This window comes from Mustelus asterias, chromosome 11 (assembly GCF_964213995.1).
Source record: "Mustelus asterias chromosome 11, sMusAst1.hap1.1, whole genome shotgun sequence".
Taxonomy (NCBI): Eukaryota; Metazoa; Chordata; class Chondrichthyes; order Carcharhiniformes; family Triakidae; genus Mustelus; species Mustelus asterias.
The window spans coordinates 12,054,563-12,069,155 of record NC_135811.1 but is presented as its reverse complement, the minus strand read 5'-3'; the positions used below and the strand labels follow the sequence as shown (position 1 = coordinate 12,069,155).

Genomic DNA, 14,593 nt, shown 5'->3' with positions numbered 1-14,593 from the left:
CAGCACAACCTCTTTCTTAAAATCCACATACTCAATCCTTTCAGTCCACCGCACGCCCGCAGTACATCCACCCAGGTCCTTCTCCTCTGTGAAAACCGAGGCAAAATACTCATTGAGCACCTCTGCCATTTCTACTGGTTCCGTACAGACTTTCCCGCCTTCACCTTTTATAGGCCCTATTCCGTCACGTCTCATCCTTTTACTCTTCACATATTTATAGAACGCTTTAGGGTTCTCCTTAATCCTACCTGCCAGGGCCTTCTCGTGACCCCTTCTGGCTCTCCTAATTTCCTTCTTTAGTCCCTTCCTACAAGCCGTATACTCTTCTAAATCCCTATCTTCGCCAAGCTCTCTGAGCCTTTTGTACACTTTCCTTTTCTTCTCGACTAGGTCCCGCACAACTTTCGTGCACCACGGTTCCTTTAACCGACCAACACCTCCCTGTCTGCTCGGAACGTTGTCCTGTAGAACTCTAGACACAGTAAGAAGTTTAACAACACCAGGTTAAAGTCCAACAGGTTTATTTGGTAGCAAAAGCCACACAAGCTTTCGAGGCTCTAAGCCCCTTCTTCAGGTGAGTGGGAATTCTGTTCACAAACAGAACTTATAAAGACACAGACTCAATTTACATGAATAATGGTTGGAATGCGAATACTTACAACTAATCCAGTCTTTAAGAAACAAAACAATGGGAGTGGAGAGAGCATCAAGACAGGCTAAAAAGATGTGTATTGTCTCCAGACAAGACAGCCAGTGAAACTCTGCAGGTCCACGCAACTGTGGGAGTTACAAATAGTGTGACATGAACCCAATATCCCGGTTGAGGTCGTCCTTGTGTGTGCGGAACTTGGCTATCAGTCTCTGCTCAGCGACTCTGCGCTGTCGTGTGTCGCGAAGGCCGCCTTGGAGAACGCTTACCCGAATATCAGAGGCCGAATGCCCGTGACCGCTGAAGTGCTCCCCAACAGGAAGAGAACAGTCTTGCCTGGTGATTGTCGAGCGGTGTTCATTCATCCGTTGTTGCAGCGTCTGCATAGTTTCCCCAATGTACCATGCCTCGGGACATCCTTTCTTGCAGCGTATCAGGTAGACAACGTTGGCCGAGTTGCAAGAGTATGTACCGTGTACCTGGTGGATGGTGTTCTCACGTGAGATGATGGCATCTGTGTCGATGATCCGGCACGTCTTGCAGAGGTTGCTGTGGCAGGGTTGTGTGGTGTCTTGGTCACTGTTCTCCTGAAGGCTGGGTAGTTTGCTGCGGACAATGGTCTGTTTGAGGTTGTGCGGTTGTTTGAAGGCAAGAAGTGGGGGTGTGCACAGTACATATCTTGCAACTCGGCCAACGTTGTCTACCTGATACGCTGCAAGAAAGGATGTCCCGAGGCATGGTACATTGGGGAAACTATGCAGACGCTGCGACAACGGATGAATGAACACCGCTCGACAATCACCAGGCAAGACTGTTCTCTTCCTGTTGGGGAGCACTTCAGCGGTCACGGGCATTCGGCCTCTGATATTCGGGTAAGCGTTCTCCAAGGCGGCCTTCGCGACACACGACAGCGCAGAGTCGCTGAGCAGAAACTGATAGCCAAGTTCCGCACACACAAGGACGGCCTCAACCGGGATATTGGGTTCATGTCACACTATTTGTAACTCCCACAGTTGCGTGGACCTGCAGAGTTTCACTGGCTGTCTTGTCTGGAGACAATACACATCTTTTTAGCCTGTCTTGATGCTCTCTCCACTCCCATTGTTTTGTTTCTTAAAGACTGGATTAGTTGTAAGTATTCGCATTCCAACCATTATTCATGTAAATTGAGTCTGTGTCTTTATAAGTTCTGTTTGTGAACAGAATTCCCACTCACCTGAAGAAGGGGCTTAGAGCCTCGAAAGCTTGTGTGGCTTTTGCTACCAAATAAACCTGTTGGACTTTAACCTGGTGTTGTTAAACTTCTTACTGTGTTTACCCCAGTCCAACGCCGGCATCTCCACATCAGAACTCTAGACAGACATTCCTTGAAAAACTGCCACCTCTCTTCAGTACATTTCCCCGAGAATACCTCCTTCCAATTTACTCCTCTAGTGTCTTCATATTTCCCCTTACTCCATATAAACACTTTCCTAGCTTGCCTGATCCTCTCTTTTTCCAATGCAAGCCTAAAGGAGATAGAGTTATGATCGCTATCCCCAAGATGCTCTCCCACCGAGAGATCTGACACCTGTCCAGGTTCATTGGTCAGTATCAGATCAAGTACAGCCTCTCCTCTTGTAGGCTTGTCCACATGCTGTGTCAGGAAACCCTCCTGAACACACCTAACGAACTCTTCCCCATCCAATCCCCTTACCCTAGGGATATTCCAATCTATGTTTGGGAAATTAAAGTCTCCCATCACACCAACTCTGCTATTACTGCATCTCTCCAGGATCTGTTTCCCTATCTGCTCCTCCACCTCCCTGTTACTATTGGGCGGCCTATAGAAAACTCCCAGCAAAGTGACCGGCCCCTTCCAACTCTGAACTTCCATCCACAGAGACTCGGTGGACAATCCCTCCTCAGCATACACCTTCTCTACAGCTGTGACACTATCCCTGATTAGCAGTGCCACTCCACCCCCTCTCTTGCCTCCCTCCCTGTCCTTCCTGAAACATCTGAAAACCGGCACCTGGAGTATCCAGTCCTGTCCCTGAGACATCCAAGTCTCCGTAATGGCCACCACATCATACTTCCAGGCATCGATCCAGGCTCTGAGCTCATCCCCTTTATTCACTATACTCCTGGCATTAAACACATCTCAATCCTTTGGTCTGGGTTCTCCCCTTCTCTATTCCCTGTCCATCCGCCCTCTTGCACTGCCTATAACCCTTCTCTGTTCGCGAGCTACCTTCCTCACTCTCAGTCACCTCATTTTGATCCCCTCCCCCCAACCTATCGAGTTTAAACTCTCCCCAGTAGCCTTAGCCAACCTTCCTGCCAGGATATTGGTCCCCCTGGGATTCAAGTGCCACCCGTTTTGTGTGTACAGGTCACACCTGCCCCTGAAGAGGTCCCAATGGTCCAGGAACCTGAATCCCTGCCCCCTGCACCAGTCCTTCAGCCACACATTCATCCTCCACCTCACTCCATTCCTGTCCTCACCTTCCCGTGGCACAGGCAGCAATCCTGAGATTACTACCTTTTCTTTCCTCCTTCTCAGCTGTCTCCCTAATTCCCTATACTCTCTTTTCATGACCCCTTCCCCCTTCCTACCCACATCAGCGTTACCAATATGTACCGCTACCTCCGGCTCCTCTCCCTCCCACCTCAGGATTTCTGGGACTCGCCCAGCGACATCCTGGATCCTAGCCCCAGGAGGCAGACCACCATGTGAGACTCCCGCCTGCCTCCGCAAAATCGCCTGTCCGTCCCCCTGACTGTCGAGTCCCCGATTAACACTGCCTTCCTCCTCTTTTCTTTAGCCCTCTGAGTTACAGGGCCGGACTCCACCCCGGAGACACAGCCACTGCTGCTTCCGCCAGGCGGGTTGTCCCCCCCAGCAGTACTCAGGCAGGAGTACATGTTGTGTAGGGGCACACCCACCGGGGTACTCTCAATCACCCGAGCTTTACCCTTCCTGGCCGTCACCCACTTGGCCTCCTCCCGTGGCCTTGGTGTGACCACCTGATGATAGCTCTTGTCTATCACCACCTCATTCTCCCTCATCAGCCTAAGATCCTCGAGCTGCTGTTCCAGCTCCCTAACACGGGCCCTCAGGAACCGCAGCTCAACACACCCCTCACAGATGTGGATGTCCGGGAGGCCAGGTGCCTCCAGGACCTCCCACATACTGCACTGCGAACAACATACTGGCTGAACACTCATATTTCACCCTTTCTACCAAGGTACACAGAGAAAGGTAAATTAGAAATTTAAAAAAAAGAAACTCACCCCTGTTCACCCTTTCCCCCCGAAGCCCTGTGAGCCAAAGCCCTTACAGCTTTCACTCTGCTTCCCACTCACTCCCCTGCCCGCTCCTGACGCTGCCCACTGTATACTGCCCGCTTTTATACTTCGCACGCTTAAAAAACTACAAAATGTCCGCCCACGTGACCCCGCGCCCGGGTTACTCTTACACTCTTAAATAACTAAAACCCCGCGAAAAAATAGATATTTAAAGTAGCTCCCTTACCCGTAGCTCTGTATCACTGTATCCATGATGTGGAGATGCCGGCGTTGGACTGGGGTAAACACAGTAAGAAGTTTAACAACACCAGGTTAAAGTCCAACAGGTTTATTTGGTAGCAAAAGCCACACAAGCTTTCGAGGCTCTGAGCCCCTTCTGCAGGTGAGTGTCACCTGCAGGTCACCTGCAGAAGGGGCTCAGAGCCTCGAAAGCTTGTGTGGCTTTTGCTACCAAATAAACCTGTTGGACTTTAACCTGGTGTTGTTAAACTTCTCACTGTATCCACCAGCTCTCCTGTCTCTCTCCTGCTCCGGTGCAACAATGAAAGCCCTCCCCCCAGGTAAGTACTTTTTAAATTAAAAAAGAACTACAAAATCTCTTGTTGAGGGTGTTGTGCGACTTTTGCTCTCTAATAATGCCAAGTTCCATTGCAAAATGTCTGTGGGCAAGTGTGCCAAGCGCCGTTTGTTCACATCTGACCACAAAATCCAGGCCAATAAAAGAATAGAGAATAGAATGATACCTATGTGGATTCTGAAGCATGAACGATAGCTCAATTACAACAAAATATCTTTAAGAAAAGCGAATTGACAATACAACACTTCTTATGGAGTGGGGATAAAGTTGGGTGGATCGGAGGAACCAGTTCTTCTTCCAGCTCCTCTTCCTCGCTACCAAGATGTCTTTCCTCGTATGTCAGTATAGACAATGATGTGGAGATGCCACATCTATGCCACATTCCACTCCATCTGACGAAGGAGCAGCGCTCCGAAAGCTTATGGTATTTGCTACCAAATAAACCTGTTGGACTTTAACCTGGTGTTGTGAGACTTCTTACAGTATAGACAATGACAGCGAGCAAGTTATTTGACTGTGGGTCCATTTTGGCCACACCCAATCTCAAAAACACTTACAAATTACAAATTTTGAGCAGAAATCACAGGATGGACACAGGATATTTTTCTTCCTACTTCACAAGCACACCGATGTCAATGATAGAAATTCTTCCAACTCTGGCAGAGATCAGCTAGCTCAGCACAGGACGGCACGGTGGCTCAGTGGTTAGCACCGCTGCTTCATAGCGCCAGGGACCCGGGTTCAATTCCGGCCTCAGGTCACTGTCTGTGTGGAGTTTGCACTTTCTTCACGTGTCAGTGTGGGTTTACTCCGGGTGCTCCGGTTTCCTCCCACACTCCAAAGATGTGCGGGTTAGGTTGATTAGCCATGCTCAATTAACCCTAGTTTCAGGGGGATTACCAGGGTAAATATGTGGGGTTACGGGAATAGGGCCTAGGTGGGATTGTGGTCGGTGCAGACTCAATGGGCCGAAGGATCTCCTTCTGCACTGTAGGGATTCTATGAATTGAACCTGGGTAGTATAAATCAATTCCACCTTTACCATATGATCCTTCACCGCAGTTCATTTTCACTGTTTTGGATTTTCCAAATAAGATTTTCCTTGTCGGGTTCACTTTGAATTGAACTTATGACAATATTTTTTCTATAATATTTTTAATTGATGGAAAATATTTTTTGACTCCCGACTAGTACAGAAAAGAACAAACAGCTTAATGCGCTTGTCTGATATTTATTTATCCACTAGATTAGCAAAGGTAAAATAAACTGATCAACGCGGATGTTAAAATATCAGACAAATGCAATGAGTTTTCTTCCTGTCAGTGGGATTTCTAGGCTTATATTAAGTTGTCTAATTCTAAATCCCAGTATGATGAATGTCCCTGTTACATTCCATGTTTGGATCAAGGCAGCACAATCTTTTCAGCATGTCAATGCCAAACATGTAATTAAACATTGCTGATTTTGTTTGCCCTCAGTAGTGAGGACAGCTGGAAAGCAGTGGCCATGCACCTGCAGCTAACAGACTATACTGACGGGATCTTTTAAAATGTAAGCTTGAAAAATCTTCATGCTGTCTAACATATTTCCATTTCAAATGAAAGAAATGGCACAAAGAGATGGTCAGTTGTTATCACAATTATAACTATCATCTGCAGTTACTGAGAGGCAAGAACTCATGTGTATACAACTGTAGAACTCTGCTTCCTCCCAATTAGCACAAAGGACAGTGGGCTGTATGACAGCGCAGGTTTCCATTGGCACTGTCATTTCCAGTGTGCCCTGGATTTATGCAGTAGTGCTGGGCGCAAGGATGAATACACCGAAGGAACTAAAAGGCATCGATTACCAAATATAGGGGGCTCTGAATTTAGTTCTCACACCTGAATGTCACTTTTTTTAAAGACTGGCCACCTCCCGACACTCGAGTACTATGATGAGCATCGTGAAATTCTCTGGTTGTGCTTTGTCACATGGTGTCCTCCTGACTTTACACATACTGTTGTGCCCAGCCAGGCTGGTTGCTGGGGTAGCCTGCCTCCTAATAGTAATCCTCATAACAAGGGAAGGGGAAACAGTAATAAATCCTGGTTCCACCAGCATACCACACTCAACTGGGTCATGAGTGGAGGCTCAGACACAATGAAGCAAGTCTTCTGGGGGCCATAAGTGGCACTCAGCCATGACATTGTGGTGTTATGAACTGTTGCTTATTAACTGGGACTTTTCCCAGAGCTATGGGCAGCCTAGGATTAAAAAAAAGTAATCCAATTGTACATCCTCTTAACAGCATCTATAGACCTTCCAATTATGCAGTCCTAAAGTTAAAGTTAGGTCCTAACTAGGTACAAGGTATTTAACTGTAGCTGGCTGGAGACTCTCTCTTCCCGTAGAAAAGCACAGAATAAAAACGCCTTGTGTTTTTGGAAAAAATGTTGATGAATACAGACACAGAACATGCAGTCTGCAAATGATGGCTGCAGCATTTTAAGATGGGGAGGTAATCAATATAGATTACCTTGTACAAGCATCCCGGTACAACAGAGCCAGTCTCAGTTTGCAAGTTGCAAATGCTTCAGTTAATACATTAAACAGATACCTTTGAATAAAGTTGATCCTCCGCTCAGCACAATGTTAGAGAAAAGCGTTCGCCTCAGATCCATGTCAGATTTCTGGATTGCAAAGACTAAGACTTCATGGATTCCCTCACACTCTTCACCAATCAGATCAGGTCGAAAAAGCAGCTCTGGTGCACGGAACCTTGCAGGGCCGATCTGCAAAGAGCAAAGACATCCGACTGTAAACGATCTTGGCTTTCACAGGACTCCAATCAAGAAAGGAATACACATCAAGCCAGATCGGACATGTCTCGAGACATTCAATCAGGCCAGAATGCTGTTATTTATGTTGCTATTTAACATATTTGAAACATGAATGCGCTCAGAAACTGACTGTGTTGGTAGAAACACATTTATTGTTCACATTTGACAAGTTTTAACGCTGAAACATGCAAAATATGGCCATCACGCCTTGACATTCTGGCCACAGGCTCTACACAACGTTTGCGCTTATATCTCTTAATTGTCTGTCTAATATGAATTTAATGGACCTGGGAGTTTGGAATGGACTGTTGATTCTATGGTTGATAAATCCTAACTCAGGACACACAGATCTGTTAGCATCAGCAACTTGAGATAGTTGCAATATAATAAGAACATGGATTTTAACTTTATATTTGGCCTGCAATGCTCAGAGGCACTCAACTATGGGAGCCAAGGAAGATAAAAACCTCGGACACTGTTGTTTTCAAGGTTTATGCAATGACCTGAAAGAGTAAGAGGTTCAATGCTCCAACAGTTCATAGAATCCCTACATTGCAGAAGGAGGCCATTCAGCCCATCGAGTCTGCATTGACTCGCCAATAGAGCATTTTCCACATGTCCTATCGCCATGTACGTAGCCCACTAATGCCCCTAAATTGAGACATAAAGGGGCAATTTTGCCATGGCCAATCCACCTAACCTGCTCACCGTTGGACTATGGGAGGAAACCGGAGCACCCGGAGGAAACCCACGCAGACACGGGGAGAACGTGCAAACTCCACACAGACAGACACCCAAGGCTGGAACTGAACCTAGGTTCCTGGTGCTGTGAGGGAGCAGTGCTAACCACTGTGCTGCTCAGTTATGTATATATAAGTAAAATGACTGATGAGAAAGGACAGTCAGTTATCAATTGTGCTGAACCTTGAAAATTACCTTCGGAATAAAGTGAAAACAAAGCTATTAGAGGACTAAACTGAAATAGAGAACAACAGAGTGATTTTTGGATTCATTACTAAGTAATTTGTTTGCATCTTCTTTAAATCAAGCTATGACTTTTGAGGGTTGCTCAACTTACTCAGAATGCTACTTTAGTTACCTACGCATAAGATTTCCAGCAAATGAATCCAGTTTCCCAGCTTCTGGAAACTCAATCTGTTTGTTAATCAGGCTGCATAAAGGAATTATTCCTGACCTCAGTCCTAAATCTGCCTTTAACAACCTTGAACCTAAGCCCACTTGTTTTGCTGGCTCGACAGACCTAAAAGTACTGCTCCAGGTTCACTTTCTCAGTGCCATTAGTTACCTTGTACCCCTCTATAATTTTCCCTGGGAGTTGTCTTTTCTCCAACCATTTCCCCAGCTTATCAAATACTTCTTCATTGCTTTTTCTTCTGACACTGTGCACTGTGTGAGAGACTTGGATGCCTTCACAGTATGGACTGATTTTCGTGTATTAAGGCTATCAAGGGAGTAGGGTGGTAAAGTGGAGTTGAATTAGAAGATCAGCAATGATCTTACTGAATTGCAGAGGAGGCTAGAGGCCTAGCCTATGGCCTACTCCTCCCATTTCTTCCATTCTTATATCCTAACACAATTCTGTTTCGTCTTTGGCACAGTGGGTATCGGAAGGGAGGAAACAACCAACATTTCCAGGAGTGTTGCCATGATTACAAACCGTATTATGTCACCAAATTCCTCCACTTCCAAAGACACGAGGAAAAGAATGCCTGGTGGTCACAAGATCATAGGATATCATATGGATGAGGAATGTCACTCACCTCATCCTCGCTCACCTAGCCAAAAAAAAAAGATTCCCCATCATAGTATCTGGCTATTCTTAAATTATTCAAGGGTTTCTGAATAATCCCATCTGGAAATTCATTACTCTGCATTTTAACAGGTCGAACCTGTGCTCCCCTTGTCCATCTGTTATGATTTAACTTGAGCAAGCTGCATTAGCAACCATGCATGAATTGAGATCGATGCCTTACTTCAATTGTGCTTCCATCAGGCAAGATGTACTGGGCTTTCTCAGTCTCCAGAGTTTCATCTTTTTGTGGATTTATTGACAGGTAACAGGCACGCTGTGAAACACAAAGACAGTTCATTACCCAGAAAGGCACAATGAACATTAAAAAAAGAGAGGACAATTATAGTGAGATGGTCTTTAACATGTTGATTGAATTCAGGATTCTGCATAAAGGCAGCCAATTGGTAAAGCTAGGAGGGCATTAGGTCTTCCGTTTTGGACTGGCACTGTCACGCTTTTAACCAAGCATTCACTTTTTTAAAACTCAATCAAGGAAAGCATTTCTTGTCCATCCCTATACAACTGAGGGCTTGCTAGGCCATTTCAGGGTGCTGTTAACAGTCAAGCATATTACTGTGGGTCTGGAGTCATATATAGATCAGACCAGATAAGGATATCAGTGAACCAGGTGGGTATTTACCACAATCCGGTAGGTGTTGTTTTAGACAGGACAGAAGGGAAACAAAAGGGGTGGGGGAATTACATTGCTGATTAGGGAGCAGATCACAGCTGTGTTGAGGGAGGACACATTGGAAGGATCTTGTTGTGAGGCATTATGGGTGGAGCTCAGGAATAAGAAGGGTAAAATCACAATATTAGGAATGTGCTATAGAGCTCCCAACAGCCCGCAGGAGAGAGAGGAGCAGCTGTGTAGTCAGATACCGAAAAGGTGTGAAAAAAGCAGGGTTGTTGTGATGGGTGACTTTAACTTCCCCATATTGACTGGGAATCCCTTACAGCTAGAGGCTCGGCTGGAGAGCTATTTGTTAGATGTGTCCAGAAGGGGCTTTTTGATACAGTATGTTGACAATCCAACCAGGGAGGGAGCCATACTATACTTGGTATTGGGGAATAAGCAGGCCAGGTGATCAATGTTTCAGTGGGGGAGCATTTTGGGCTGAGCGACCATAATTCCATAAGATTTTGGATAGTCTTGGTTAAGGACAAGAGTGGCCTTCAAGTGAGGGTACTTAATTGGGCGAGAGCCAATTACATCCAAATTAGACAGGAACCGGGGATTGTGGATTCTGAGAGGTTATTTGAGGGCAAATCCACGTCTGACATGCCAGTTGATTGAAGTGCAGGACGGGCATGTCCCCGCAAAAATGAAGGATAAAAATGGCAAGATTAGGGAACCATGGATGACAAGAGAAATTGTAAGCTTAGTCAAAAGGAAAAAGGAAGCATATGATAGGTCTAGGCATCTAAAAACTGGTGAAGCCCTTGAGGAGTTCAGCGAAAGTAGGAAGGAACTTAAACGTGGAATTAGGAGGGCTAAAAGGGGTTATGAAATATCTTTCACAAACAGGATCAAAGAGAATCCCAAGGTTTTTTATGCATATATTAGGAGCAAGAGGGTAGCAAGAGAAAGAGTAGGCCCACTCAAGAACAGCGGAGGGAAGTTATGCATGGAACTACAGGAAGTGGATGAAATCCTTAATGAGTACTTTGTATCAGTATTCACCAAGAAGAAGGACATGATGGACGTTGAGGTCAGGGATAGGTGTGTGAACGCTCATGAGAACGTCAATATATCAAAGGAGGAAGTGCGGAGTATCCTAAATTGCATTAAGGTAGACAAGTCCCTGGGGTCGGATGGGACCTATGGTTACTGTGGGAGGCAAGGGGAGAAATAGCTGGGGTCTTAATAGCTATTTTCACATCCTCTTTGACCACAGGTGAGGTTCCGGAGGACTGGAGAATAGCCAATGTTGTTCCCTTGTTTAAGATAGGAAGCAGGGATAATCCAGGAAATTATAGACCGGTGAACCTGACATCAGTGGTGGGGAAGCTTTTGGAGAAGATACTGAGGACAGGATATATGCACATTTGGAGGAAAATGGACTAGTTAGTGACAGGCAGCATAGTTTTGCACAGGAAAGGTCATGTCTCACCAACTTGATTGAGTTTTTTGAAGAGGTGACAAAGAAAATTGAAGAGGGAAGGGCTGTACGTAGTTTATATGGACTTTAATAAGGCATTCGACAAGGTCCCACATGGCAGACTGGTACATAAACTAAAATCACATGGGATTCGGGGTGGGCTGGCTAGATGGATATAGAACTGGCTTGGTTATAGAAAACAGGGAATAGCGGTGGAAGGGTATTTTTCAGAATGGAGCTCTGTAGCTAGTGGTGTTCCGCAGGGATCAATGCTGGGATCTCTGTTGTTTGTAGTATATATAAATGATCTGGAGGAAAATGTGGGTGATCTGAGTAGTAAGTTTGTAGATGACCGCTATTTTTAGGGAATATAAAGACTGACAAATCCCCAGGGCCTGATGGAATCTATCCAAGGCTGCTCATGGAGACGAGAGATGAAATCGCTGGGCTTCTGACGCAAATCTTTGTCTCGTCACTGGACACAGGTGAGGTCCCAGAGGACTGGAGGATAGCTAACGTGGTCCCGTTATTTAAGAAGGGTAGGAAGAGTAACCCGGGAAATTATAGGCCGGTGAGCTTGACGTCCGTGGTAGGGAAGTTGTTGGAGAGGATTCTTAGAGATAGGATGTATGCGCATTTAGAAAGGAATAAACTCATTAACGATAGTCAGCATGGTTTTGTGAGAGGGAGGTCATGCCTCACTAACCTGGTGGAGGTTTTAGAAGAAGTGACTAGAATGGTTGACGAGGGAAGGGCCGTGGATGTCGTCTGTATGGACTTTAGTAAAGCGTTTGACAAAGTCCCTCATAGTAGGTTGGTGCAAAAGGTTGGATCTCATGGGATAAAGGGGGAGGTGGCTAGATGGGTGGAGAACTGGCTTGGTCACAGAAGACAGAGGGTGGTCGTGGAAGGGTCTTTTTCCGGCTGGATGCCTGTGACTAGTGGTGTTCCGCAGGGCTCTGTATTGGGACCTCTGCTGTTTGTGATTTATATAAACGATCTGGAAGAAGGTGTAACTGGGGTGATCAGTAAGTTTGCGGACGACACGAAAATGGCTGGACTTGCAGACAGTGAGGAACATTGTCAGAAGGCTACAGAAGGTGACGTCACAGGTGGAGAAGGTAGTGAATAAGGCATATGGCATGCTTGCCTTTATAGGACGGGGCATAGAGTATAAAAGTTGGGGTCTGATGTTGCAGTTGTACAGAACGTTGGTTCGGCTGCATTTGGAATACTGCGCCCAGTTCTGGTCGCCACACTACCAGAAGGACGTGGAGGCTTTAGAGAGAGTGCAGAGGAGGTTTACCAGGATGTTGCCTGGTATGGAAGGGCTTAGTTATGAGGAGAGATTGGGTAAACTGGGGTTGTTGTCACTGGAAAGACGGAGGATGAGGGGTGACCTAATAGAGGTGTATAAAATTATGAAAGGAATAGATAGGGTGAACAGTGGGAAGCTTTTTCCCAGGTTGGTGGTGTCATTCACGAGGGGTCATAGGTTCAAGGTGAGGGGAGGGGGGAGGTTTAACACGGATATCAGAAGGACGTATTTTACACAGAGGGTGGTGGGGGCCTGGAATGCGCTGCCGGGCAAGGTGGTGGAGGTGGACACACTGGGAAAGTTTAAGACTTATCTAGATAGCCACATGAACGGAGTGGGAATGGAGGGATACAAAAGAATGGTCTAGTTTGGACCAGGGAGCGGCGCGGGCTTGGAGGGCCGAAGGGCCTGTTCCTGTCCTGTATTGTTCTTTGTTTATGACGCGAAGATTGGCGGAGTTGCTGATAGTGTCGAGGATTGTCAGAGGATACAACTGGATATTGATAGATTGGAGACTTGGGCACAGAAATGGCAGCTGGAGTTTAATCCGGACAAATACGGGGTGATGCATTTTGGAGGATTAAATTTAGGTATGAATTATACAGTAAATGGCAGAACTTTTAGGAACATTAGCATACAGAGGGATCTGGGCATGTAGGTCCATAGTTCCCTAAAAAAAGCAACACAGGTGGCCAAGGTGATTGAGAAGACATATGGCACGCTTGCCTTAATCAGTCGGGGCACTAAGTACAGGGGTTGGGAAATCATGTTGCAGCTATATAAAACCTTGGTTAGGCCGCATTTGGAGTATTGCATGCAGCTCTGGTCACCACATTATCAGAAGGACGTGGAAGCTTTGGAGAAAGTGCAAAGAAGGTTCACCAGGATGCTGCCTGGTCTTGGGGGTGTTGGCTATGACAGAGGTTGAATAGACTACAATTATTTTCACTGGAAAGACAGAGGCTGAGGAGAGACCTGATAGAGGTCTACAAAATTATGAAAGGCATAGAGAAGGTGGATAGTCAGAGGCTTTTTCCAAGAGTGGAAATGTCAATTACAAGGGGGTGTAGGTTCAAGGTGAAAGGGGGAAAGTTTAAGAGAGATGTGTGGGGGAAGCTTTTCATGCAGAGTGTGGTGGGTGCCTGGAACATGCTGTCAGAGGAAGTGGTGGAAGCAGGCACATTAGCAACATTTTAGAGGCATCTGGATGGGTACATGAATAGGGAGGGAATAGAGAGCCAAAACAGAAAAATGCTGGAAAATCTCAGCAGGTCTGACAGCATCTATGGAGAGAGAGCCCTGACGAAGGGTCATCCAGACGCGAAACACTGGCTCTACTCTCTCTCTACAGATACTTTCAGACCTGCTGAGATCTTCCAGCATTTTTCTGTTTTTGATTCAGATTCCAATTCCAGCTGTTTCAGATTCCAGCATCCACAGTGCTTTGCTATCTTAGGAAGTAGAGGAATACAGACCAAGTAAGGGCAGAAGGTTTTTTTTTTAAGTTAGGGCATTATGATCAGCACAGACTTGGGAGTGCCAAAGGACCTGTTCCTGTGCTGTACTTTTCTTTGTTCTCTTTGTTCTTTGTTTATGATCAGCATTACTGATGCTAACTTTCCATCGAGCTTTATTTATTCAACTGAATTTAAATTCCATCGCTGTCATGGTTGGATTTGAACTTGTGTCTCCAGATCAATCTCCAGGCCTCTGGTTACTCGTCCAGTAACATAATCACTTTGCTACCAAACCCCCCGAGTTTTGATTTTATTTGTTACTGTCACATGTATTAGTATATAGTGGAAAGTATTGTTTCTTGCTTTATACAGACAAAGCATTCCATTCATAGAGAAGGAAAGGAGAGAGTGCAGAATGTAGTGTTGCAGTCATAGCTAGGTGTAGAGAAAGATCAACTTAATACGAGATAGGTCCATTCATAGTTAAAACAGTTTAAAAGAGTTAAAATAAAGTTAGAAGCATAGAATGAGAGTAAAAGATAGAATTAGAGGGTAAGCTCGGCA

The 14,593-nt window shown here is 45.8% G+C and overlaps 2 protein-coding genes across 2 annotated transcripts in view; both read right to left on the bottom strand.

Annotated features, from left to right (window-relative positions):
• LOC144500377 (uncharacterized) overlaps window positions 1–14,593 on the bottom strand; it is a 417,466-nt gene that overhangs the window by 104,737 nt on the left and 298,136 nt on the right. The gene's annotated exons all lie outside the window — the stretch shown is intronic.
• Window positions 1–14,593, bottom strand: part of LOC144500365 (alpha-centractin) — a 72,988-nt gene that overhangs the window by 14,593 nt on the left and 43,802 nt on the right. Inside the window, exons 7-8 of the mRNA XM_078223134.1 lie at window positions 9,334–9,426; window positions 7,117–7,291 (exon numbers count right to left, since the gene is read on the bottom strand). Of these exons, the coding sequence (XP_078079260.1) occupies window positions 7,117–7,291; window positions 9,334–9,426 (268 nt within the window). The remainder of the gene's footprint in view (window positions 1–7,116; window positions 7,292–9,333; window positions 9,427–14,593) is intronic.